The following is a 27,726-nucleotide window of genomic DNA, read 5'->3' as shown; positions in this document are numbered from 1 at the left end:
GGGCGGGCTCTCACCGGGCTGGCCCCGCCCGGCCCCGCCGCGGCCCCTGCCGGGGGGGGGAGAGCCGCCGCCAGGAGGCGGCCTGAGGGGCGGCCCGAGGGGCGGCCCGGCAGCGCGCGCCCGGGGGCGCGGGAAGAGAACGGGGCTCCCCGCGGCGCTGGGGCTGCTCTCCAGTTCCTCATTTTCCTCCCGGAGCTGAGCCTCCCGCTGAGCTCCGCGCCGCGCCGGGCACCGAGCGGCGATGATGGACCGCGACCGCAACAAGACGCTGCTGCTGGAGCTGCAGAGGGCTGCCGGCACCGGGAACGGCCGCTGCGCCGACTGCGGGGAGCCAGGTAAGGGGGGTCCGCCCGGCAGCGGCTCCCTTCGCGCCCCCACGCCCCCGGGCCCGCCCGGCGCCTTTCTGACAGGAAAATAGGGGCGAGTGAGGGGCCGGCCGGGCGTCCGTCCATCCCCGGTCAGCCTCCCGGCGTGCCGGTCTCTGTTCAGCCCGTTCCTGGAAGCGGGGCCCGGCGTCACCTTCCACTTCACCTACCACAGCGGCAGGAGGCGGGAGCAGGTGTTTTCCCAGGGCGGGCAGCGCCCCGCGGTCCCGCTCTGGGCGGCGGACGTCCAGGTGGTCCCCGCGGGGCTCCAGGCAGTCAGGACAGGGCTCTCCTCAGCCGGGCAGGGCCAGGGGTGGTAGTGGAAGCCCCACGGGTTGAGGAGAGGATAGCGTGGGACAGGAAGTGGCTGCAGCGCACTAGCAGCTTCCCCAGAGTTATTTTTGACAGTGCACGAAGCTGGAGGAGGAGAGCGATTGGGGTGGTTTTCTAGCTCTGGGAGGAAAGTCTGGACTGGGGTAGGCGCAGAGAAAGGCACTTAGGAGCCCGCTGGCAAGCCGGCACCGGGCTGGCGCCCTGTGCTCGTTCGAGGTGGGGGTCACCCTCACCAAGGCGAGCAGTCAGTCGATAGCCTACAGCAGCTGGAAGAAGATGACAAGTAGCTTCTGTTTGATGTGATAAGGGAGAAGCGGAGGGCGACATGGTGAAAGTGGCGATCTAAGGAAATGGTCTTGCCAGAGCGCTCAGAATGGTCTTGCTTAGAGCGCTCTCTAAGCATAGACTCATCAAGGCCGCTTCAGGGAATGCAGCAGCAGGCAAAAGTAGGAGCTTTCATGGGCAGTGGACAGGAGTCGTTACTCTGGGTGGTTGTACTCCATTGTACTCTCAGTAGTGCTCGCTGTCCACAACACCCTTCTATTGTTAATTCAGCAACAGCAGCTTTTCATGCAGAAATAATAATTAGCTGAGCTTTTACATCACCACTTAGCTGCCTGCACAGTCACATTAATTTTTAAACAAATAGTCAGTGAAAGAGCCTACAAATGCAGGAGCCACATACTTCGTTGTGGAAAGTAGGTGCTGTTGTTCCTCTGAACACAGTGAAGTGACAGCCATAAACAACAGGGTGGGGATCTAATGTATTATGTGTGAAGCCTGGGCTGTGCGTCAAATGTGGGTTTTTGCCCTTGCTAGTGGCTGTGCCTTTTCCCATGTATTAGTTCATTCTTTGTGTTTGTATCTAGATCCAGAGTGGGCTTCTTACAAACTTGGAATATTCATTTGTTTGAATTGCTCTGGAATCCATCGCAACCTTCCTCAAATCAGCAGGGTCAAATCCCTTCGGCTTGACTTTTGGGAGAATGATCTTATAGAGGTACAGAGGAAAAAGCAGTAATTCACTTGCTTTTCTCCACATTTCATTATAGTCTACCTTATGATTCTTGTGTTGTCCACCATGGACAGAGGAACAAAGCTACACAGGGCTACGTTAACTCCATGGGTAACTTTAGGGGTTTTTTTATGATCTACTCAATCAAATTACACTGATAGGTAATCATGTTTCTAACAGCCCACAGTATATTTTTTTTTTATAGCACACTAACTCTTTGTTGTGGTTCAGAAGCCCAAGATTTTTTCAGATAATATATTCTGTTCGGTAATCAACATACCCTTCTTAAATATTGGTTCAGCCTCTCATCTTTCAATTGAATTGTGTTAATAATATAATCATAGTTAATGTCTAGGAGGAGATGAAGGTATAGGGAGATTGTAAATACCTTTCCTCCTCATTTTCTTTTGTTCTTTTAATCAACAACCACCATCTTGTATTCCTTCCCTTCTGATTCAGAACTGTAAATACTGAAAAAGGCTCCGCCACCTAAAAAGTGCAAATTATAGTGCCAAAGGGGATTTACAAACATACGTAGAGATGCACTAAGAGTTATGGTGAGACTGAGCAAGAAGTGCAGTGCTCCCTTTGATGCAAGTTTCATGTTATATTCATGACACAGTATTGACTTTGTAGTTGCACACCTAACTGTAACTTCCTTTGTGTTTCAGTTTATGAAGAAGCACGGGAATCTCTGTGCCAAAGCTAAATATGAGGCGAAAGTCCCTCCCTACTATTACATCCCTCAGTCCTGTGATTGCTTGTAAGTTATCGTGTATTCACTGCTGCAGGCCTTTACAGCTGTCGAACTACTGCTTCCCTCTACAGGTCTCTTTGGTTGGTTGGTGAAAATAGAGTAGAGGCAGATCAGCTTTATCCATGTTTTCCTCTTTCAGGGTTTTAAGAGAGCAGTGGATTAGAGCTAAATATGAGCGTGAGGAATTTGTTGCCACCCGAGTCTGCCAAGATCCTTGTTCTGCAGGTAAAAGTTAGGATTGTCAGGGAAAAGGTGTTAGCCTTAAGGCCAACAGCACAGTGTTATGTTTGCAACTTTGAAGATCTCTAAGGCTTGTCATATTTGAACTGTTGGATGTGCAGTCCTTGCTTTGAGTCTAACTTTGGAGAAGAAGCTCCTGAGAAAAGGCACCTAGACACGTGCAAGGGTGTATTCAGATCTTACAGTTCTCTAGTTCTCCACTGATTTTTTCACATGACGTGAAAATTCTCAGACAGAGAAAAGACTTGAAACTCTGTGCCACATCACGATGTAGATAAATAGTCCTGCTATTGTGCTGCCCTTCTCTGACACTTATCTTGGTCTGATCTGCAGGTAGCCGTGAAGGATTCCTCTGGAAGCGTGGGCGGGAAAGCAGACAGTTCCAGAAGAGGCGATTTCTCCTATCAGCAAGGGAAGGGGTGATGAAGTACTACACCAAAGAAGTGAGTTCCTCAGCCAGAGCTGGCTGTACGTAGCTGGTCAACCTTCATCCTCAGACCTTGCTCTTCACCAGCAAAACACAGCATAAATAGCTTTGTGTCTAGTTTTGCAGCCAGGCCAGCCTGTGTTTGGAGCAGCCCAGATGTTTCCCCATTAACATATGTGGTATCTTAGGCAATTGCCCTTTTGGATTTAGCCGTTTTCCTCATCCCTTATCTTAACCCTGCACCCTCCTTTTGCTTAGTGAACAAAGGAAATGGATACTGGCAGTTGAATAGCAAGATGAAGAAGAGATCTGCTAGCAGCTGTTACCTCTTCTGTTACCAAAATATTCTCTCATTAACTGCTGCAGCATCATCCTCAACATGTCTCCCTTCTGTGGGAGAGTGTAGCTAATTGTTCTCCAACTATGAGGCTGGAGATAGAACCCATCTCTTACAATTCAGACACATCCCTCTCAAATTGCAACCTAGCATTTGTCAAGGAAAGGGAGTCACTCTTTGTAAGTCATTTTATGTAGTATGTAATTAAGGCTTTATATTTCAGGTATATCCACTGAGATATTTTGGGATGCCTGCTTTCTCTTCAGTAGGGGTCTAGTTCTCATACAGCTAATCTGTCCTCCATTACCCTCCCTGAGAGGACTTTAATACAGTGATGTTTTTCATTTCACAGTCCAGAGGTCCAAAAGCCATTATCAGCATTGAGAATCTGAATGCAATGTTCCAGACAGAGAAAATCCAACATGCTCATGGGCTGCAGATCACATACAACACAGATGGTCAAACAAGGAACCTTTTTGTCTATCACGACAGCGGAAAGGTGAATACCATGGAGATTTTGGAATGAGCGAGATTCTCAGATGTTGGATCTATATTTTGGAAGAGATACCCTGTTTCTGCAGGATCTAGTTTTATTTGAAGTTACTATGACTTGCAGAATATAGAAAGTCACAGATTTTCACACTAATAACTATAACATCTTGCTCCTGTTCTGTTGGGGCATATGTTCAACTTCATACCCTGAACAGTCTTAAGGCTTCAGTGGGGCACATATATAAATCTCTGTAAGGTAACCGTCTAATGCTTTTATACAATTCTGTGGTTATATTCTTTGAAGCCTTCTTAACATGCGTAGAAAATATTGTTCTGCATTATTTACAAGCAAACAATGATAATTTCAAGAAGTATGTCTATGGGTTTTGTTAGATTTCTGTTTCTTCCTTTGCCATAGTTCTCATGTGTTTCCAGGTACAAAGGTTTTTAAACAATCCATAACGGAACCAACTGAAAAAGACAGGTGACTGTCCATGCTGAGAATGTCTGGGACCTCCCTGGAGGGGCAGTTTAAAATTATTTTGAAGGTTCAGTGTTTTCCACATGTCTGGGACAAGTCACTGACTGTCTCTGCCCCTTGGGGAAAAAGTACATCTTTGCAAAGAGGTCTCAAGGAAGGAGAAAGGCATTTTGAAGAGGCAGCACTCTTACTCCTTCTTGTTGTTCTTATTTTTATGTTTTTATTTGCTTTTTTCCTTAGGAGATCGTTGAGTGGTTCAATGCCATTCGGGCAGCACGTTACTATTATCTCAGAACAACCTTCCCAACTGTCCCTGAGCCTGAGGTGAGAACTGAATAGGGTGGGCTTGAAGCAGCCTATGCAAACATAGCATAGGTCTCACTTCTTCTGCCAGAGTGAGGTGCTCAAACAGCAGCGTATGGGTCTTGGGAATGGACAGAAGAGGTAGAAGGAAAGGCCATACTGGATAACATGCAAAAATGTAGTCAGCATTTAAGGCCTGAAAGTCTCCATGTGGTCCTTAAAAGGTGTAATCTTTGAAAAATCTTATGTTCCTTCCTATTTCGGACTTCCCTTTACTGAGCAGCAAAGAAACCCAAACCCCAAAAGCCAAAATTGATGCTGATTAGCTTTGACAGAAACAGAACAGAAAAGCAAGCTTGAATGAGACAGACTTTTATTTGTTTGTTTGTTTTGTGTTCTCCTAGGTCATACCCAGGATCACAAGAAATTATGTCAAAGAAGGATATATGGAGAAAACAGGACCAAAAGTAAGTGCATACCTGGCAGTACACAAACAGGATTATTCCAGATGGAGAATATTTGATAATTCTATGATGTTTACTAGTAAACAATTTGTTGAGTGACTATCTGCTTCCTGGGTTGATAAAAAACATTCTATTCAAGCCTGTCATATTCTTTGGGATCAAGTTTTATTTTGTGTGGAAAATAAGACTGGGAAGAAGAATCCTCCTTAAAGAGTAAGCAAGATGGATTAGCTGGCAGTAGACATGCAAAGTTCTGTTATGCAACACTAAATGGATTTCTGTATCTGCTAACTACAGCTCCTGCTAGAACAGAACATCACATGCTGACTCCCCTACTTCCCTGTTTCTCTTAAAGTCAGTAGCACATAAGTCACATCTGCTTATAGCAGTAAAGTATGATGGAGCAAATTCTCCACAGTGAAGCCTATGGTTTGGTTTGGTTTTTAGCGGGGAAGTATTTGGGCCACTACTCCTTGAAACAGGAGAGGGAGATTTCAGGCACGGCTGAAGAAGGAGATAAAGATCTGAGGTCTTGTTTGAGCATTGCCACTTCTTGCCTTGCTCTCCTCTGAGTGAACCATGAGCCAAAGTCCCATTAAAAAGTTCAGTGGGGTGATGCTGATATTGAATATGCTGGAGTTTTGGTCCAGCTCAGTGCTAGTGTCCCAATACATCTTCCTGCAGGTACTTGCACAGAGAATACTCACAGCTACAAGCATGAAAGATTGTGTGGTTTTCTCCTGAAGCCTAAATTCTGCTCAAGCTGAAGTGAGCCCTAGAAGAGGATGCTTCAGTTCAGCATGGAGCAATGAATAGCTCAGGGAATGGTCAGATGAGTGTAGTTGATGGAATTAGCACTTTTAAAAAAAGCTACCATTATGCATCCGGCAATACTAGGGACAACCCCCCACCCCCCCAAACCAAGATGTTGAAATTGACTGCACGCTTTCCTCATTATCACCACTGGCCTAGGGATCATTCTCTGCAGTGCTTTCAATGAATCCATTTGCTGCAACTTTCTTAATCCTGATAATTTGATCGCTGGTAGAACCAAACTTCCCTGCCTTACCCAAAAGATTGCCATTGAATGCAAATTTCTAGTGTGAACCCAGGGAGAAGGGAGCTGAGGGCTGCACACAGTGGTAACTCACCCGTTACCAGTTACAGGGATGAATGAAACTGAACTCAAGCTCTGAGTCATTTAAGCAGTCCAGGGTTCTGCCTTGAATAGCCCGAGCTCCCCTTTGAGACTTGGTCTTTAAAAAAACTTCTACCATCTCCTTGCAGCAGAAGGAGGCCTTTAAGGTGCGCTGGTTCTGCCTGGATTCTCAAGAAAGGAAGCTGATGTACTTTAAAAATCCACTGGTAAGAGGAGTGTTCTTTGCTATTCCACAAGCCCCTTCATGAGGTTGGGTGGGGAGGAAGGGTCTGTTCTCATCCAGCTCTTCTAGTGGCTGCCCAAGACTGAAGCAGGGTCAGTCTTAAGAAGTCATCTCCCTTGTCAATGGATTTCTTTGAAGCTGAGCTTTTTGGGAACTCTGGCCTTTACAGTGGCTGTGAGGAAGATCTAAGTCTTTTAAAAGTAGCTGCTACTGCCTGTAGCATTTATGCCCACTCTCTCCCAGCCCTGTCGCCATTGTGCCTGTAACCTTAGGCAAGATGAGCAATATACTGATAACAGAGGCTTGACAGCCCCCATGTCCTACTTCCTAGCACTGCTGTAGCCACAAGGATATCCTTCCTTGCTCCTTCTGAACACCCACCAACCAGCTCTGTAACGGTGGGTCCCCACCTCCTTCTTCTGAGAATGCCTGTGAGTGTAAAAAAACCTCTGGTGTGTTTCCTGCTGCCTGTCACCCAGTGTCCCCTTCATGCATCCCCAGTTCCTGTTCCATGTCAAAGGATAGAACAGTGTCTGCAGGAGCTGCACAGTCTACTGGCTAACGGGTGTCTTCTGCTTCCTTTCTAGGATGCATTTGCACAGGGCCAGGTTTTTATTGGAAGGACAGATGAGGGATATGAAGTACAAGCTGGCTTGCCGCAGGGAGTCCGGGTGAAGAAGAGGAAACCAGCGATCACTGTGATCACACCAATGAGAGAGTTTGTTTTTATATGTGAGAACGATAAGGAGCAGAGGGAGTGGATAGATGCCTTAAATGGAGTCATTGCCCAGCCTTTGACTGGTTAAGACTAGCACTGAGTTCTGGTGAACTGCACTTCTTGGGCTCTGTTCAGCATTGCTCTGTGGCCTCTTTCTGTTGACAAGGATGGTGCTCAAGGCCCTGCAGTGACTCTAATACAAAGGGCTTCTTCCTTCAACAGCCACAAGCACAGGAAGGCTGGCAACAGAGAAATGAGTAAGAGGGAGTGCAGATAATTGGAAATTACCTGTGCCCCTCCAGAACCTTGCCTGAAGTGTCTTCTCTCTTCCTGCCCTCCTCTGCTTTTGAGCAGAAGAGGCCTTCCTAGTCTGACATGGGGATGAATCATCCAGTGTCGTCTTACAGAAAAAAAACCCACAAAAGTCCATGGAGGAAAGTCTGACCTCAGAAAGGCTGGCATGCATTTCCTTGAGGACTCCTGCAGGTGCTGTTATATCAGCTCCTCCTTTTCTTGCCTTGGTCTGATGTCAGAAGGACTCCTGTACATCCTGAGCGATGTACCTGGCAATCCAGCCAGCGGCATGTATCCTTCCTGTGAATTGGGTCATATGTTACATGAGTACATAGGGACAGTGACCGAGAGGCGAAGATACCATCTCCTATCGGGAAGATGCACGGTGTCCTGTTGGATAGATCTAAGATACGGATTCATGCTGGAATCACTGGATGTCCTTCTCAGTCAGGAGCAGAGTCAGGCAGCTACATTCCACCTGGTGGCAGCTCCCGTCCAGACAGGGACATGGTTGTCTTCAACAGAGCGGGGTTAATGTCTTTCACAGTGTTACATTTCTGGCACAGTAAAAAATAAAAGTCAAGTTTGAATTGTGGAGGATATTGTAATGGAATTGCTCTAATGATGAATACTCCTAGCTCCTAGCTTTCAACAATCTCTGCTGCTGGACTTTTTTGAGTGGCAAATCCACCATGTGAAGACCAAATTTTCCCTAAGCAACTCCACATAGTGCCCCAGCAAACACATCATGAGGACAGGGTAAATATACGCTGATCTGTCTCACCTCCTGAAAAACAGCTAAAGCTTAATGAGCTTGGTTAGTCTGAGCACTGAAAAGCAGAAACTAGTTTTAAAAGTGTTCTCTTCAGTGACTTGCTTGAAGACATGCAATGAAAGAGGACCAGCGCTGAAAGTGGAGGGTGAGTGCCTCTTGGTCCGGTACCACTTACATCCATTCTGTGCAGAAATTGATGAAGATTTGCATTGGCTGATACAGCGCACTGAGTATTTTCTTGCCTCAAAACGAAGTCTGAGATTTGGTTCGACCAAGCAGCCAGTCATTCAGATATTTTATTCTTCTTTTCAGACAGCCTTAGTTTGCAAATCAAGAGGAAGTCTTGCAGACCAAGTTTCTGGTGAGGCTTCCACCTTTTGCTGACAATTGCTAGCCAGTCTGAGATACCCAGAATAGCTCTCCTCTTCTGCAGAAATGAGGAAGTACCAATACTTGCAGGGATTAGTGAGATTAACACCCTCCCTCCCCCCCCCCAATAGTGCAGAAGAATTGTTTGAGTTGGATCATCATTCTGCTTGTCTCGGCCACCTCATCACTGTCCAACTCCGAGCATTCTGCAGCAATTTTGCTTGTTGATATGCTCCCATGAACTTCCCTGTGTTCCCACTCTCTCTCCCCACACAACCCGATTCATTCTAGCTCACATGCTGGTTTAGCAAATCTTTTTAACAACCTAATCCTGCAGCCCTTGAAATCAATAGCAAAGCACCTTCTGACTTGTACGAGGAACAGTGTCAGTCTTCATTCGGTTTGACATATTTTAATTGTTATTTTGAGATGAAATGAGTAACCCAGGATGACCTCAGAGGAGTTCAGTTCATCCAGTTGCCTAGATTTCACACGGATGGGGCTCTGCAAGCTGCCCTGTGCTGTGTTGCTTGCTCTCCCGGATGGGTCAGCGTACCAGCCCTGTCAGCAATTCTGATATGACTTGTTACAAAACCGGGAAGTTCCCTGTGAAAATGAAATCACGCAGATAACAGCAACTTTTTCAGAGAGTTACCAGAAATCAAGGCCAGGTCATGGAGAGTTCCGTGTCACAGTTAATTTCTGCAGCCAACCCAAATCCTCGGATCCAAGTCGCCAGCAGAGGAAGAGCTGGGCCGGCACTGGGCGTTCTGGCTGGCGTGGGGGGCTCCCCGGCTGAGCCGCCCCCGGGGAGCGCCGGGTCGCAGGCTCGGCGGTGGGGCGCAGCCGGGTAGCCGGCCCCATCCCGGTACAGCGCAGCGGTCTCACGGAGCCAGTACATCGGAGGAGAGCCGTCCTGCTCCCCGTCTTCGCCCGTCCCGGCGCTCTCCCGGCTTTCCGGCACACGGCAGGAGCCTCTCGGGAGGAGGCGCCCGGGGGAAACGAAACTCCGCCGGCCGCTCCGCTCCGCCCCGGGCCGGGCCGGGCCATGGCTGCCGCTGTGGACCTGGAGCGGCTCCTGGGAGCCGTGGACCTGAGCTGCGCTTGCTGCCTGCAGTACTTCACGGAGCCCGTGCGGCTCACGGGCTGCAGCCACAGCTTCTGCCGGCCCTGCATCGTCGAGTACTGCAAGGGCAGGCAGCGCGCCGGCTGCCCGCTCTGCCGGGAAGGCTTCGAGCTGAAGGACCTGCGGCCCAACCGGGAGCTGGCCGCTTTGGTGAGCTTAATCCTGCAGGCGGTGAAGGAAGAAGGGCTGGAAGCACGGGGTGAACCGAAACCCTCCGGAGCTGTTGCCTGCAACGACCGGAGCTCGGCGGGGCGACCTGGGAAGCAGGTACGGCCGGAGGCAGCGCGGGGCTGCCCCCCCCCGCGGCACCCCACCGCCCCCGGGACAGCCCGGGGCTCCCCCCCGCGGCATCCCTCTCCCGGGACAGCTCTGGCCACAATTCTAAATACTTCCCCAGGGTCACGAACGAACGTGGGGACGTGGCTAGGACTGAGTGAACTTTATCTTTCTTTTCGCTCCCCGCCCCTCCCCCCCCGGATACTTGGCATTTCCCATGCTAATATTAGCGTTGTCGTGACAATATCGTGTACGTTGAGCCGATAGGTTTAGCTAAAGCAGTGTTTGGGGTTCACTGGTGGTGTCTGATACATTGAGGACTGCATAGCCGAATTAGAAGAACTAATAGCTGTACACATTCAGCTGGTGTACGATAGTAATAAGCGTTCTTTGTGCGGAGTGTTATTTATTGCACCAGCGTAGCATTGGAGACTCCTGAAAGGACACGTGACATTATTATACAGTGCTACAGCTCCACCCAGCTGAATGGCACAAAATGGGACTGGTTCATTATCTAGATCTCTGCTTAAAATAACTCCAAGACTTGGAGGATATGAGAAAAATCTGTGACCTTCATTATTTTAGCACATATGTACCCAAAAAGTCTTCTTCAGTCTCTGTGGTCGACCAAAGAGCTGAAGCTCACAATTATGTTTGAACATGTAATTGATGACTGTTGCATGTTGACTTCATTCTGACTATTCCCACTCAGAATTGTCTTCCAGACCCCTTCTCAACCAGTCCAGTGCTTAACTAATGTCAGTGATGTAGGGATTTTTATTATCCTGCTGCTTAACCTAGTCATGCTTTCTTTGAGGGTTATATAGATAAATGGTCCAATGTGTTACTTTAAAGGAGGACGAGATATGGGACATCTCCAAGCAACTAGAAATGACTATAGAGACCATCCATCTCTTGAGGAAAGATCTCAGTAAAACAAAGGTACACATTGTACGTTCATTACCTGCAGTTATCTTCTGTTTCCGCTGCCACCTGGAGATGTGATTGACTCCAGTGTAGCCTTCCACTCCAGAGCAGGAATCTGCCTTTTTGTTTCCTTCTTTTGCTGTCACAACTCTGTTTTTATTGATGAGAATGAACTATGGCACCAGCTGTACTAACTCCTGTCTTGGCTGGCACAAAGGCTGCTGGAGTTGTGCATTGTTGCCTTTTTCTGTCTAACCCAGCAGTAGCCTGAATGTTTCTGGTACTCTTAGATGCAAAATACAAATCATAAAGAGGGAATATCGATCTTTGTTAGTTGTCAAGCAAAGATAAAATAGTCAAGAACCTTAACATGCCCAAAATCTCATTGCAGGTAACGCAGGATATATTGTCAAACATCAAATATATTTTACTCCTTTCAATAAAGGTAGCTGTTTCTGGTCTGCAGGGGTCAGTCAAAGAGCACGTTAGATAGGGCAATAGATTCTCAAATTCCACACATCTTTTCTAGCAACACAAAGAGCTCCATGGTTTCTGCCTTTCAGGAATATACATCTCAGATCAAAAGCCAGATTACTAAAGATTTCTGTTGCATGAAGGAATATGTTGAAAGACAGGAGAGAAACACACTGACATTTATTGAACAAGAGGAAAAAGCAGCTCAACAGAAGATTGAAGAGACTATTCACCAGCTCTGTGTTGAAGTGGACAAGCTCACAGACATCCAAGCCCAAACAGTAAGTGATGAAATGAAGTAGCATAATATGAGTAGAAACTCTTAAGCTAACCGTCTTGGATAGCTGAACACGTACAGAGCACTTGCAGGTCCCCACTGCACTATTCTTACTAGAGACAATGACACCAATCCACAGACATTGCTGTTACCAGGGAAAGTTTGGAGTGAGAAATTCAAAGGGGAAAAGTGTTAGAAAAGGCACAGGCTGGGGATGCAATTCAGAGCTAGATTTGTTCCAAGGACGTTGGTGAGCTGGAGTGAAGTGGGGACTGCATTGCTTCAATCTGGTCCTGAGTCAAATCTAAGGTTAAGATAAGATCCTTTATTATCTTTTTATTTTCCAGAATATGTATATACACATATATATGCAAGTTAAAGAACTCACAAAGTTATTAAGTACTTTCTAACAACTTTCTTGGGGAAAATATGTCAAGGGCTCTCAAAAGAGGCAGTTAAAGCACTTTCAGTTCTGCAGAGCCCATTGTGATTTTGAAAACAACAATTCCAATGATGCAAATTAGCTAGCAGGAATTTGGAGTGGGGCTCACTGGGTGTGACGATGCCAGGAGGCAAAAGTGGACTTCCAGGGCCAAGGCACAGGGGCCTACATAGGAATTCACCTCGTGTAACCGTGTATTTATATCTGATCCAGAGTCCCGTTACAGGCAATGAAGAGAAACGGGTACTTTTAGAGTGTGAGTCATCTGGCCTACTTGAGACGCCTACCTGCAAACGAGATTAATCAAGGCTTCAAAAGGCCTGTTTCTTTCCACAGACTGTAAAGGCAGACTAAGAGAACAAGCTCAGATGTAGATTTCCACAATTTCTAAATTTAGGCAAATGATGCTTACCCTTTTGTGAGTATTTTATGCTAGATCCCATATTAATACGTTGTAAAACTTTTGGTTTGCGTTCTAGAACAAGAAGAAAGTTTAAAAAGAGAAAGTTTGTGTATACATGTGTATACTTAAGGAAATTGTAATATATATTAAAAACCAGTCCCATTCTTAGTTTTCTTGGGGAAAACAAATTCTTTTATTTTTTTTATTAAGAATAAACTATCCTTTCACGTTTTCTGTAAGATTTCAGATTAGTTCTCTCAGACAACTATCCTACAAAGGAAGCTCTCAATGCAAAGAATAAGATTTTAGAGAGATCACTGCTATTTTTCCGCTCTGGCTTTATAAAATCATCTGATATGCTAGATGAAATAACTGCTATTGTTTACATCTTGCCCTTCATTCTTTTATGTCATTATTAGAGTGACTTACCTGAGAGACATAGTTACAAAGGCTTACCTTCAACAAGGAATCAAATTACACTTGATGAGAAGCTTAATGTTGTCAAAAGTGCTGTAGAAGATCTTAAGAGAAAGATGGAAATTTTAATTTTGGAGAAATATTCTTGGAAGTTCCCACCAGGTGAGTTTTCCTTTTTTTGAAATCTCTTTTTTAGAGGGACTGTATCTAGCAGGGTCCTGCATGTGACCCTCTTCAACTCAGTCTCTTACTTTGGGGGGGGGATTGGACTGCTGTAATTCAGCACTACTTTGACCCTACAGTAAAGATCTGTATGAAAGAACCATTCTTACAAACAGGTAGGTCTGTAACTTTGGAAACCAAAAACTTCAGGGAAAAGAGGTGTGCATGTGTGTGATTGTTATAAACCTCCATGCAGTTTGGGAGACAATATGATTACTTTATACTTTTTTCATGGGAGCCCAAAAGAAAAGAACTGACTGACATGCAGGCCAGTAATGGAGAATGAAATATAATCCATTTAAATATTTTTTTTCTAAATATAGAGTAATATAACAGGAAAGTCTTTGCTAAGAACAGACAGAAAATTCCCTCCCACCAAAAGCTGTATCAAAGCAAAGTTTTAGATCTGGTATGGCCTTTGCTATGGAGTTCTCCTCCTCGTAGCACTGTCTGTCTGCTGTAGAAAGATGACTGAGTGTTTTTGAGAGCGACTTAAGACCCACCTAAAGCCTCACTGCCACTGAGGGGCAATCCTCCCCTTCCCACCCTTTCCAACACTACCTGCCTTTTTCAACCACTGGTTCTCAAAACCCCCAGATACTTAATCATATTTTTATCTCAGGGTTTTTCTTATCTTGATCATTTCAGCAATTGAGTTTACAGCTTTGCTCCACAATCATTTTTACTAGCAAAACCAAGGAATCAGTGGGCAGAGGTGTGGGGCAAGAACTTCTAAGGATGTCTTTCATGATGAAGGCAGTGTATTATGTAACCACATCAGGAAGTGTCTGCAAATGAGTCTTGTAAATATGTGCTACAATATCATAGAAAATTAGAAAGAGCCCTTAGAGCTGTAGGGCTGAATGTCAGGCTTTTTGGTCAGCAATTAGCATAAAAAATTACTTTGTGCTTGTGAAATGCATGTGCAAGTAACACAAGAAACACATGATACTCGGAAAAAAACAGAGAACACCATGAACACTTTTATGACAGAAACTGGTTTATCTGCATAGAAAGATCCAACTGCTTTACCCATCCAACTTTTCTGACTGCTCCATTCTGACCACACTTAGGGCAGTGGCATACATTTTTGGATAAAAATGTTTGCCTACACATCCTTTGATAATTTATACAATCAAAAAAGCAACTCTGTTTTGTGCTTTAACTACTAGCTTCCTTTAGAAGCATAAATACTTCCTATTTACATTTTGAAGAAGTGCCTTAACACTTTGATTTTTTTCTTATTTAGTGCAAGCTCCAGTCTTGCATCAGGAGACAAGTGTCTGCTCATTATCTCCAGAGTCTGCAGCTAAAAATCCAGAACCAATGATTTCAAGCCAGTTTTCTCAGTGTAAGTATGCAAGCCAGCATGACTCTTCAATAACAATATTCAAGTGACTATGAGACTGTGGATTTGCTGAAGAAAACTGTACTTACAAACATCAGCAGGAGATCTGGCTCTTTACCTGAAGCATAGAAACACAATGAAGTTACCATGAATTAATCTGTTACTGCAGCATAATGCAATACTATACCTGACTGCATATGCAAGATAAAAAGGATAAGAAACCTGTTTCATGGAGGTATATAAGCTGTGTTGTAGCTTGTGCTGGCTGCAGGGTCTAAGTTGGTGTATGGGCAGTTGCTGCACCTTACTAATCTTTACTGTGTTAAGCCGTAATGACTCCATTTGTTGTCTGAATTCTGCATCGTTTTTACAGAAGTATTTTTACAGTCAACACACAGTACTACAGCTGTAGCTTAAAACACAAAACAAATGTTTTTGCTGATAAAATATGCAAGAACATGTCCCAGTGAGCAGATGACTGTGTAAGTTTTATTAAGGTAAGCATCCCATTTATTATTGGCAAAAGGGTAATTTTTTACTAACATTGTGGTTAGGAATAAGTTCCATGCTGTAGGGTGCCAAGTACCTTCACCTTCCCACTGGGGTGCATGAGTCTGTCATGGATGTTTACACAATTGTGCCTGTTAAATGTTTCAGTACACTCAGGATACAGTTGTTAGTGTTTGGTTGAGGATTCTTGCTGGTTCACAGGATTGAACTTCGATTAAGGTTTATTGTATGATCACTGGTTTTCATTTCTGTTCTTGAGTAGGGATGCACATCCACTGTTATTTAGGATGCAAGTAAATACTGAGGTGTTCTGCCTTCTTATTGCCTGCAGGTGAGAATATTTTCCTTTCTCTCTTCTAGGGGCAGATGATGTGACTTTTGATCTCACAAGAGTATATAAGCGCTTAGCAATCACAGCCCAGAACAGGAAAGTAATGGTTTCCAGCTACCCAACTGATTATGAACCATTGCCCAACAGATTCAGCATCAGCCAAGTGATGTGTTCGCAGAGCTTCTCTACTGGGTGCCACTACTGGGAAGTAATTACCAAGGACAGTGATGGATGGGCTGTTGGAGTTGCTCATGGAACAATTGGTAAAAGGGACAAATTAGGAAGAACAGAGCATTCCTGGTGTGTAGAATGGCTAGGTTCCAAAAAGCAGCTGTCAGCATGGCATAAGGATCAAGAGACATTGTTACACGAGGATAAACCATTGAAGGTTGGAGTTCTTCTGGAGCTACAAAAGAAGACTGTGTCATTTTACTCTATCACTGACAAAGCAATGCTTTTGCATACTTTTGAAATCAATACCTCAAATCCTCTTTACCCTGCTTTCTGGCTATATAGTCTAGAAAGAAATGGATCTTTAACTATAAATCATACGAACAGGAGATAAAGCCTGTTCAGAAAAGTGACAATTTTGCCTATGACTGCAGAACTTCTACACAAGCTTCAGTGTTTAGCACAGGAATTTACCAAGGAGTATATAGCTACCCAGGCTTTCGTGGAAATCTTTGTCTGCTCTGCTTTTCTTCATGCTGTGCTCTGATCTAGCCATTCTTCATTAAAGCAATTCCAGTGTATACTAAAGGTGGTAACCATCAGTGTGGGAGTGAGGTAGATTTCTTAAGCAGCTTTAAATAGTCCCAGGATATCCCTAGGAAGGAATGCACCAAGGAAGCTCTGAGGTTGAGGATAAGCCCTTCCCATGGACCTCATTTTCCTACATTGATCCAAAAAATTACAGGAGAACAGATGATGTCATTACATTCTGTCAAGTGAGCTTTCTTTAGAAATATCTGATTGAGTAAGGAACGCTCAGAGGGCAAGCATGTTACTGATCTCATGCATGAAAACCTTTCTCTTTAGAGTAGGTACTAAACTACAGGAAATAGGCTTTGTATTTGAGGACCTGACACTTCAGGGAGGTGTCCCAGAAGAACATCATCTCACTGGCACCGTATCTTGTTTTAGTCTTGCCTAGGTCAAAGGGTTGTCACTCCTGGTGGTGGTGTGACCACAGGGATGGTTTTGGAAGAGGATGTTTTCAAATGTGTTTGTACCAGCTAATAAATCATGCGGTCACTTTATTGCTCTTTTAAAGAGCCAGCAAACAGGCAATGTGTCATGGAGAGGACCATCTTTTCTTGCCTGAGGGAACAAGAGGTTCTACGAGTTTCCTTGCCAGCATACAGGCAATGTTTCGGCCCTTGTTTGTCGCATCTTTCTAGCTGTAGGGAGGTCCCTGTTGCCTGTGAGGGGTGACGGGGCCAGAGCTGAGATCCTGCAAAACCTACTGACAGCTGAATTTCTGAGAGGACCACTGCTTCATGCAGGCAAACTGAAAACAGAGTTCCCAAGAAGCAAAAGCTTTTTCAGGAAGACAGTGGCATTCCAGAATGACCAAAATAAGAAGTTTAATGTGAATAAAGCATGTGGGATTCAAACAGCTCATTTAGCCAAATGGAGCTCCATGGCTTTTAAAGTCAGGGACAGAACTGCTGGTAATCTTCAAGGTTACTCTCCTTTGCTGTCACTGAACACTCTGAAAGCACTCTGGACTACATGCACATTTGTCAGATCCCAGAGGTGTGTGTATCAGCTTCTACAAGTCTGGGGGGTAGCGCTCTCCCAGTGTTGCCAACAGCGTAATGCACAGCTGACACCACTGCCTCTTGTCAGGACTGATGTGTCCTTTCCTGGTCCATCTGGAGAAGACCAGCGACAGCATGATGAACTCCCAGGGTACCTCTAACTTTCCACATACGCTTTGTTACGGTTTGGATCATAAATTACCACACAATGGAAAGGCGAGTGTGTTGTCTCGCTTCTGATGTGTTGTCGGGCGCACCACTGCAGCCAGCACCGTTTCATTACAGTACGTGAAATCTGCGTCGTGGCTCCTTAACGGCAGAAACCCGAGTCACCGTCCCGGGGCAGCCCGGAGCAGCGCTCCCCCTCAGAGCGGGGCAGGGACCCGTTAACCCGGCGCGGGGCTCTGAGAGGGGCGGCCGCGCAAATCGCCTGAGGGCGGCGCGCGGCCTCGAGCGCCCCGCGCAGCCGCACGCAGGCGCGCGGGCCGCCCCTCCCCAAGTCTGTCCTTCGCGAGCCGCCGTACGCCGCCCGCTTCGCGGCGGGGAGGAGGCGGTGCGGGGTAAAGCGGGGGGGCGGTTCGCGGCGTGAGGGGATCCCAGGCCGCAGCGGTTCCGCTTCTCCCGCCGAGCCCGATGTGAGGCGCCCCGCGCCGGGGCCAGGGAGCGGGGCCATGAAGAAGGACGTGAGGATCCTGCTGGTGGGAGAACGTGAGTGCGGGAAGGGCCGGGCCGGCCCCGGGGCAGGGCGGGGGCCGCTGGGGTGAGGGAGAGCTGCTGTCGCCATGCCGCCGGCTGTCAGATCGCCCTGGTGCTGCGGGGCCGGGGGCGGGGGGGGTGTCCCTCATCCCTGCCCGGGCTCCTTCGCCGAGGGGCGGTGAGCCCGGCCCAGGTCGTCCGGGCGAGGAGGGGAGCCCCGGCCCTGCGTGGGTGGCAGAGGTCGGGTTGGTGCCCCGTGACCGCTCCGTGCTTGATTACAGCAGCGGGAGGGACGCGCCGGTGGGCCCGGGAGGCTGTGGGCGCGCTCGGCCCGGGAGCTGCCGGCATCTCCCGTCCCTTCGGTGGGTACCGAGCTGGCAGCGTGCAAGTCGGCTTGCGGAGTTGGCGTGCTTCTTGGGTCCCGGGAGGTGAAACCGGGGTGAAATTCTTGCCCTGTATTTGGTCACGTCCCGTTTGAACTTTTTTTTTTTTGTGTGTGTGTGTATGGAAACCAAACTTAAATCTTTCTTATTTACTGAGTGTGGAGATCAGTGGCCAGATGTGCTCCAGGCGGTTATCAGTCGGGTGTTGCGGATTTGTTGCTAGGACAGGGCCAGGGAGTCCAGATCCCTGCTTCTGCCGTTAACTTACTGTATGACCTTGACTAAACTGCACGTACTTACGTGCATGCGAAAGTTACAATGGGTCTGTGCTTTTTCATGTGTTTTTAAAATTATGTCCTTAAGTTCACACTTAGGTACCCAAATAAGTGGCTAGGCTTTCAAAGATACAGCTTCTTACTGATGTAAGTAGCAGCAAGGAGGTTCTGTTTTGTTAGTTTGTAAAAGTGCGCTTAAGTTCCTTACAAGAAAAGAATACAGAGTAATTACCAAGTGTTATTAGTAAAATTACTTAATTATACTAAGAATGTAGTACTACTAACAAAGCTTTCCTGAGAGTTGAGTACCTCATATATATTTATAGTACAGTTTATGCAGTTGTTTTATAGTGCAGGTTGGCTCTGTCTATACAGACTAGAAAGATCCTGTATGACTTCTTTAGAGAGGAATCTTCAGGGAGATGGTACTATGCAGAAAGAGTTAAATCATTAAGGTTGCATTTGGCTAGTTTTACAAGACTCGGTTTATTTAGAAATGTATTTGTGCATTTGAATACACAGTTGAATTTCTCTTCAGAATGTGTGCCTGATTTACCTTAGTTTCTTTGGTAATGGTGTGTTCTGAACTGGCTGTGTACAGTAGTTTAAGTACAGGTATAACAGGTGCTTTGATTTGGCAGTTAGGTTTGCAGTGTGTTCAACTGAAAATTTCAAAGATACAGGTCTCTTAAATATAGCAACCTATAGTACATGGCACACATCAGAGATCGTGAGCATCTTTATATTGTATTTCAGTTGGAATTGTAACAAACAGAAGAGAGAAATTTGTTTTACAAATCAGTAAAACTTGTCAGTTATACTGCTAGTACTGTTTTATACACATGTCTTTATATATTAGTCTGAAACCACAAGTTAGTCAAGACTAATACTTGCTAGATGATAACAGTGGACCATCAGATTCAGACTCTGAAATATCATATGAAGACCTTTTGTTGTAAGCCTGTTCCAAAACACAGCCTTTCATCCCCAGTGGTCTGCACTTTAGGTTTAAGGTTGTTTTAGTGCTGGTATCCACAGTGCAAACACAAATTTTTAATAACCAATAATTTTCAGAATATGTTCAGCATGTTATTTTATGCAGCATGACCTAAAATACTTATATAGGAGGAAAAAGAAGAGTTGATTATCACAAAGTGCTGTGCTGTTTTCTTCATCCTAGTCAGCTGATATTGTTTAGGCTGTTATTTTTAAGACTATAAACAGAATTGGAAAGGCAAATGTTTGACCTAGATTCAAGCAAAATAAATGAAAACTCTACACTTGAACTTACAGATTTTCATAAAAAACCAACTCTAGAACACTTGGAAGTGTATCAGAGGCTTATAAACACAGAACATCTTTACTAAATGGTAGTCCATAATCTTCTGGTTTCAGTCATATAAAATTAATGAAATGAGTTTCTATATCTGCAAAGCCAACATGTTTTGTCACTGTTTCAAATTAAAGCTGACTTAGATGCAAAATACGCTGCACTATTTTCAGTAATTACCTAATATCTTTATTTGCCTATCAGGAAGGTACTTATCTATGGAAATAGGAAAGCTTTTAAAGTTCTTTTAATTCTGTCAGGATGAAACTTAAGACATCATTTATGCAAGAGGACACCTGGCAGTGTAAATTATGGTTTTAGCTCGTATGACTGTCTTTGATGAAAACACAACCACATTGCCATTAAGAAACCCGCATCTTACTGCTCTCCAGCTAATACCACTGGGGAAGAATTTACAACTGTTCTCCCTAAGAAAAATAAAAGTCTTCCTCCCCAGGTGTTGGGGTTTAACCCCAGCCAGCAACTACGCACCACACAACTGCTTGCTCACTCCCCGCTCCCACCTGACCCCCTGCAGTGGGATGGGGGAGAGAATCAGGGGAAAAAAAGTAAAACTCATGCATTGACATACAGACAGTTTAATAGGACAGAAAAAGGAAGGGAAAATACTACTACTACTAATAGAATATACAAAACAAGTGATGCACAGTACAATTGCTCTCCACCTGCTGACTGATGCCCAGCCAATCCGTGAACTGTGGTGCCCCCAGTGAACTCCCCCCAGTTTATATACTGGGCACGATGTAATATGGTATGAAATACCCCTTTGGCTCGTTTGGGTCAGCTGTCCTGGCTGTCTCTCCTCCCAGTTCCTTGTGCACTCCCAGCTTCTGCTGGCAGGGGAATATGAGAAGCTGAAAAGTCTTTGACTTAGTATAAACACTGCTTAGCAACAACTAAAACATCGGTGTGTTATCAACATTATTCTCATCCTAAATCCAAAACACAGCGCTATACCAGCTACTAAGAAGAAAATTAACTTTATTCCAACCTAAACTAGGATACCAGGATAATACTCTTTAACTTTACTGTGATGAAGGGAAGCTTTTATTTCTGGATGTCAGAAGGCCCTTTGCTACCATACCAAAAATAGACTTGGATAAGTTGAATGTACTTTGACTAGACCATCAGTTCAGTAATACCATTTTCTGCACAAAACCAATCAGTTGTACAGTTTCATCTCTTCTTCCTCCCATAGTCAGAATTACCTACAATTAAATAGATAAGTGTAAATGCAGTGATCTCAACAAAACCACTTCTGTCAGTTGGTAACATTATATATTGTTTTCAGTAGGAACAGTGATACAGGCTCTGACTGATTGCGAGCAATGTCCTGGTTGATAAAACATGCATGCTAGCGAAGATGCTATACATCCAGGATGAAATAGGTTTTTGCTTGAATTGAGGGCTGTCAGAAATATACAATTCCTGATAATATTTGAATCTGAATATTTTGGTTTTTAAGAAAAGTCTCACAAACAAATAAAGCAGTAATAGTCTTTCAAGGCTTTCAAAGGAACAGGAGGTTGACAGATGAAGGTTTTTAGAGAGAGGGGAACCCTGAGAAAACTTACCAGCTCTTAATTTTAAGTGGTCACATTAAAGATTCTCAAAACCAAGAAGTCAAACTGTGATATCAGAAGTCTGAACTTCGCAGGTAAACTGAGTCATGTATTTGGTTGAATAGAGTTGGATATTGAAGCAGAGATTATATTCTTCTTTTTGGGTTAAGAAAACTGTGACTTTAGAAGGGTTGGCCGTTTCATTGTTTTTCACTTTTTGTTGGGGCAGCTCACTTGTATCAAGGAGATTATGCTCTTGCACTTGCAAAGTAGTCAAACTAGTTTGTGGAGATTCTGTCCATTGATGGTAGAGCCATGTCGTCTTGTCCAGCTCTTGTCCTTGGTAGTTTAGGACTGAAGTGCAACCATCACATCAAGAATACTATAAAAATAGTTAATTCCTAAATTCCTTTCTGTGTGCTTTGTTTGTTTCTATTTATTAAGGTGTATTAAAGCATTTCCAGTTTGGTTTGAATTTTTGTTGTTTGTTTGCTTAAGTGTTCTATATTAAGGTTAAAACCTGCTAATTCTTTTGTGTGAGACAGAACAGGATTTGATTCCCTTCTGGATGAAATGCAGAAGTGTAAAATGGATCCTAAGGTTTTACAATAAAAGAATTACAAGAGAACTGCTGTCATCCATACGTACTATGTTTAAACAACAGATAAAAAGCTTTTAACATGGTCAGTTGGAAAATGTTTTTAAAATACTTCCTGTTTTAAGATGGGATGCAACTATTGAGTGTAACCAAACCAAATTATCTAATCTCTGTTTTTAATGCTTTTTCAGCCAGAGTTGGGAAGACATCACTAATTATGTCTCTTGTCAGTGAAGAATTTCCAGAAGAGGTAGAGCATCCTTATTTGTTTTCTAAGTTTTATTTCTATCCTGTTGTATAATTTTTTTCAAAGAGTAAGTTAATAGGCTCTGCTTTAAAATAATGTTTCCTATTTAGAAAAAAAATAAAGTCTAAAACTGCATTAATGACTTCTGGAAGAGTGATGTAGATTGGTTTAAATATATCTCTGTGTGAAGATTAGGAATTTAAATTTTATCCAAGTTCCTTTCTTGTTTTTCACATGGTTAATTAAACTAATTCTTTGATATCTGAGGAATGTTAGGTTTTTTAAGCAGTTGAAGCTGCTCATAACTGGCAGCAGATTTAAACATTAGAGACTCATAAATGGAAGAGTGCTGAAAGAGGCAAGACACTCAATTTTTTTTCGAGTGTTGTGTTTAAAGAGCAAATAGATTGCAAAACAGATGAGGAATTAAAAAGTCACATTGTATAGCTTATACTTAGCCATTTTTTGTAACTAAGCGAGGCATTGCCTTTGCTTCTATTTTTTTAAGAGTGTTTTACTGACTCTTTTGAAGTAAAAAAACGCCGAAAACACTGCTTTCTTCCAGAATAAAAGTAAAGCTACTTCTACATTTTATTCCTTTAAAAAAGCAGCATATAGTTCTCTTTATACAGTAAAAAGAACTGTAGTTGCTGCAAATAGTTAAGCTTTTTACACATAAACATGAATGTTTATTTCTTCTGATCACAAGTCTTAAAATAGACATCATGTGCTGCTCTTTGAATCTACACTGCGCTGTGTTTAATGCAAATCAGTAGGTTACCACAGTTCATGAGTCAAGATTAGATTGTTAACATAATTGAATTTAGTTCCCAACCTTGCAGGTAAAAATGAGCTCCAGTTTCTGTTTGTTCTTAAACTGCTCAGGGACCCATTCCTTTGGCAGGTTGTTTGTTGATGTATTTAATGAATCATAGGCCTCTATTCACTTCTCAGCTTCTTCCTGCAGTATAATCTAGAATATTTCTCTAAATTCATGTTGAGAGAAAAAGCATCATTTATATATTACACAAAATCTGCCTGAACTTACAGAAATAACTTAAAAAAAACCCTGCATCCTATATAAACTGCTGAAAGAGACACATACAATTCCTGCAGGCCAGTCATGCAGATCAGAGCTATACGGGTGTGTGTAACAGACATTTCACAGACTTTGAAATAGTGTTTAATATACTGGGTATTATCTGTAATCATTCTTGATGAAGATGTAAGTAGAGCCTGAAGCTCTACAAAGAGCCATTCTTCTGGTGACTGGCTTTTTTTTTCTTTTTTTTTTTTTTATTAAAAGAAAACAAAAGTATCATGAAAGTTCAGTGTCAGCAGGTAAAAGGCAATAAATAGCTGTGCATGAAGTTTTCATTAAAATTAGGTTTAAGTTGACTCTTCCTGAATATGGATTAGTGGTCTCTGGAAAAAAGGGCCAGCAATCATAGCTAGTTTACAGCATTTTGCAGAACACGCCTTTTATTAGTATCATGTTTTGCTTTGCAGGTTTTTCTGAACTTAATGTTTAGCACTCTGTCAGAAGCAAGGAAGTTGTCAGGTTATGATTGTGTAAAAATTGAGACTTGTATTTTGTCTGTCATGCTTGTTTGCCATATCTTGAATATTTTATTACTTTTTTTAACAACTCATGCACTGTTTGCAGGGATAGTTCTTATACTGTTTTCAGTGGGAGTAGGATCAGGATATCTTGTGCAAAAATTAAAAAGTTTAAACATAGATTAAACAGTATTTAATTTGTCAATAATGGCATGCTAACTCTGATGTTATTCTCCTGCTAAAGAATGTGTAGCCCTTTGAAGTAATTGGCTGAATCTGATAACCCCTGAAATTTTAGAACTTTTATTTATATGACATTTTTGTTTAAAGTAAATTGCAATTCAAGTTTTGTTTATAGTTTTCACTGTTGTAGTAGTTCTGTATAGGTGGTTGGATATAGTGGATTTGAATTTTATAGAAGCATTCATTGAATCCCTTAACAATATTGCTTTATTGCAAAGCATGCAGGAAGTTCCTTATTCAGTAAGTAGACTAATAATGAGAAAGTAGCAGTGACTTTCAGTACATTGCAAAAAACCCCCCCAAAAGTACTTGAACTACTAATAAGTTTTTCTATTTAAAGCTAATTGGCAGGTGTACTACAGTATACAACTCTTTTTGACCATCTGGATTTTCTAGATTATCTTTAAAGGATTCTTCTTGCTGTTTCTTTACAACCCAAGGTTCCACCACGAGCTGAAGAAATCACCATTCCAGCTGATGTCACCCCTGAAAGAGTGCCAACCCACATAGTGGATTATTCAGGTAAGGACTACATAATACCATTACGGTTTGACTGATTTGGTATGGAATTGTTTATCTAATTCAATAGCGTCTTTAACAGTCATACAGGTATGGACCAAAGCTGCATGTAGGAAAACACTAGATTAAAGTAGAAACTCATCGGATGAAACAAAATCAGATGATGATGGCTGGTCCTAATAATTCAAAGGCTAACATTAACGGCTGTAGGTACTTCCATGAAAGACAGCTGTAGCAATATTCCAGTGAAGTTATTGTTCTTTGTGTGACAGACATATTTACAGGTTGATACAAAAGTGGGTACTTTCATGGAATTCAAAACTATTTTTCTTTCTTTCGGTGAAGAATTTACTAAGATGCGGGAGACTTTACATACCTTATATTCTATGTCTTTCTGAATTTCTAAGTTTGGACACCTTATCCTTTTGTGTTAGTTTCAGATTTTGTATTTTTCTTTTCTGATATATTCTAATCTCCTTGACTTTACTGAATAGATAAATAGGCTCAGTATCAAGGCTCATGTGCTATCATAAATATATGGAACTGTTGCACAGCTAGAAAAATCTTTCTGCCATTTATAATGGAAGCCAAGAATTAGGCCATGTTAGCAGATACCTTCCTGTCTTCTCTCTCCCACCACTGCTGAGGAAATATATTTGGTATGTTTACCTGTTTGAAACAAAGAAATAATGTGGGGGGTTTTTTGTTGGACTTGAGCTTAAATTTATGTGGAGTGAATTTTTCTTTCTGTTGGATGAAATGTTTCATAGATTCAGTTAACAGAAGCTTGGTCTCACTGAAAAAAAAACTGACACTGCAATAAAAGTAACACATGCCATATTCTGTTGTAAAAGTTTACATTATAGAACAATGTTGCTACTTACTGCCCCAGGAAGGGTCTGTTGATAAATGTAGCCGGATGCAAACTCTGACTTATTCCAGAGAGAATCTGTCTACAAATGTAATTATTCCTCTTTAAAATAGCTGCTAAAAAATTTGTGTGCAACAGACGGTTTACTGTCTTGTGAGTTAATGGATCAATTTCATCATTGTTACAGTAGAAGCACTCTAGTGCACTTTATAAAAAGATGTTTAAATAACAAGAGCTTTCACAAGGCTGTCTTATGAGCCTTGTGAAATACCCTAGTTCAGTTTCCTAACTTTTCAGTTTTGTTTGCAAAAATGTTTAGTATTAATGGATGGCTTATTCTGTTGACTGCAGAAGCAGAGCAAAGTGATGAGCAGCTTTATCATGAAATATCACAGGTAAGTATATTTTAGTGTTTACTAGAAAACAGTTCTGCCTTTGGAGAAATCTGTCCTTTTAAGTTCTCTTCATTAGATGGGCTTCAGTTTAAACTGAAGAAAAAAACCTTCTCTTGCTTTTTATTGCTTGGCATTTAATTTTGGTTTGTTTTGTGCTCTGTGCTATAGTAAACCTTCCTCTATTTAAGAAAAGTAGGTACTGCCACTGTGTTGGTGAATTGAGCTTAAACTTTGTCCTTCCAAGTGAAAGGACGATACATCTTTTAATCAGTGGCCAAGGGACTGACAGTTTTTGTAAAGAAATAACGCTACCCTGGAAAGATCCATTTCGGTTCTTTCTGTCATGTTGTACTATTGCATTTATGAATAGCAGGGGATTCTTGGTAATTTTATAATTCTTTGTCTCCTATTTTCAGTTCTTTCTGAGCACCTTTGTGCATTTTCTGTACAGTCTGTCATGGTGTTGTGTTCCATTTCTGACTTTTAGTTTGGTACTTGAGTGGAGGCTGCATATTATGATTCTTTAGTTTAGATTTCTTGGTTACATAGGTCTCTGCAGGCATAAACTGTGAACGTCACGCTGCAGGACATGCTTTTTGGCACTTCTCAACCTATAAATTATTTGGTTTAAGCTGTCATTCAGGCTACAAATAGCTTAAGTCAGGGACACAGTTTTTGACCAACGGTGGAACTGTTCTTACTCTGATGTTGTTGCATGTGGTTCTTAATTGTCTGTGTTGCTCTAGAGACTCTAAACAGTGGAATTCCATGCCTTTCTTTTCTTTTCATTTTAGGCAAATGTGATTTGTATAGTATATGCTGTTAACAACAAGAATTCTATTGATAAGGTATGGTAACCCATTTTATCCAGTTATTGCTTGAAATGTTACTTGTGCACTGTTACTTGTTGGCAAGCTGAAAATGGCAAGACATTCAAAATGCGTAAGATGGTGTTTGAGCTCAAGTTGTTAAAGAGAACGTACAGATGTATTATTGCTTCTGGTCCATTTCAACATCTGAGTTTTCAGTCATTTCAGTCATCTTTGAAAGTTGCTCATTAATCAACTCCAGTTTTCATTTGTTTCCTCCTTTGTGGGTAAATATGTGCCTTCTTGGGAAAGAAGCAGTAGCAGTTATAGTCGAACTTGTGCACAGTTCAGTCACATTAAATTTGAAAATGTATTTTTCATGTTTGTTTTTAAACCCACTTTAGGTAACAAGTCGATGGATTCCTCTCATCAATGAAAGGACAGACAAAGATAGCAGGTGCATAAGTAAAGATGAGAAGTGTGAATTAGGCTGCACATCGATGGGTGTCAATGGCCAGTGTTGAGGATGTTAATTGTTTAAGAAAAGCAAATTCTAAACTTAAAGTTTATATAAGAAGTCCAAGCAACAAGAGATTTAAAGTATGTAGGTCTGTTACATATACCAGCAATGCTATTTATTTTGAATTTCATGGGCAGCTTTTACCAGGTGTGTTTAAATTTGTTATGGTATAACTAGTTTTGGCTACATGGTCTGTATAGCTTTTCTACTGATGCTGGTTTTGTATAATAATAATATGATTAGTTACTTTTGTGTTTGACTGTGGTTTTTGTAGTATCAACAAGAAATACATTTCTATCTAAGTGTGTATCAAAACAATTTACTTAAAACTACTATTGTTTAGTTTTGCTTATAGGCTGCCAGTGATATTTAGTTACATCATGAAAATAATATAATGGCTTCTGGGGGGGGGGAGAATGCTAAGTTTAG

At 42.9% G+C, this 27,726-nt stretch overlaps 3 protein-coding genes across 3 annotated transcripts in view; all 3 read left to right on the top strand.

Annotated features, from left to right (window-relative positions):
• The first annotated feature begins 115 nt into the window (after nt 1-115).
• Nucleotides 116-7,572, top strand: ADAP2 (ArfGAP with dual PH domains 2). The gene is made up of 10 exons (XM_010578652.1): nt 116-335; nt 1,568-1,698; nt 2,385-2,476; nt 2,610-2,695; nt 3,044-3,153; nt 3,827-3,973; nt 4,688-4,771; nt 5,155-5,217; nt 6,502-6,579; nt 7,184-7,572. The coding sequence occupies exons 1-10, from the start codon at nt 242-244 to the stop codon at nt 7,400-7,402; spliced, it is 1,104 nt and encodes a 367-aa protein (XP_010576954.1). The 5' UTR covers nt 116-241; the 3' UTR covers nt 7,403-7,572.
• A 2,207-nt stretch (nt 7,573-9,779) lies between these two features.
• Nucleotides 9,780-17,472, top strand: RNF135 (ring finger protein 135). Its single transcript, XM_010578653.1, has 6 exons — nt 9,780-10,145; nt 11,010-11,096; nt 11,645-11,836; nt 13,097-13,256; nt 14,566-14,667; nt 15,535-17,472. Exons 1-6 carry the CDS (start codon nt 9,801-9,803, stop codon nt 16,068-16,070), a joined length of 1,422 nt encoding a protein of 473 aa, XP_010576955.1. The 5' UTR covers nt 9,780-9,800; the 3' UTR covers nt 16,071-17,472.
• A 381-nt stretch (nt 17,473-17,853) lies between these two features.
• The window catches only part of RHOT1 (ras homolog family member T1), a 27,720-nt gene continuing 17,847 nt past the window's right edge, over nt 17,854-27,726 (top strand). Inside the window, exons 1-6 of the mRNA XM_010578741.1 lie at nt 17,854-17,976; nt 22,325-22,383; nt 24,624-24,705; nt 25,925-25,968; nt 26,763-26,816; nt 27,182-27,283. Coding sequence (XP_010577043.1) covers nt 17,940-17,976; nt 22,325-22,383; nt 24,624-24,705; nt 25,925-25,968; nt 26,763-26,816; nt 27,182-27,283 — 378 coding nt within the window. The 5' untranslated portion in view covers nt 17,854-17,939. The remainder of the gene's footprint in view (nt 17,977-22,324; nt 22,384-24,623; nt 24,706-25,924; nt 25,969-26,762; nt 26,817-27,181; nt 27,284-27,726) is intronic.

Source organism: Haliaeetus leucocephalus, unplaced genomic scaffold (assembly GCF_000737465.1).
Source record: "Haliaeetus leucocephalus isolate CR32 unplaced genomic scaffold, Haliaeetus_leucocephalus-4.0 Scaffold646, whole genome shotgun sequence".
Taxonomy (NCBI): Eukaryota; Metazoa; Chordata; class Aves; order Accipitriformes; family Accipitridae; genus Haliaeetus; species Haliaeetus leucocephalus.
This window is presented reverse-complemented; position numbering and strand designations above follow the sequence as displayed.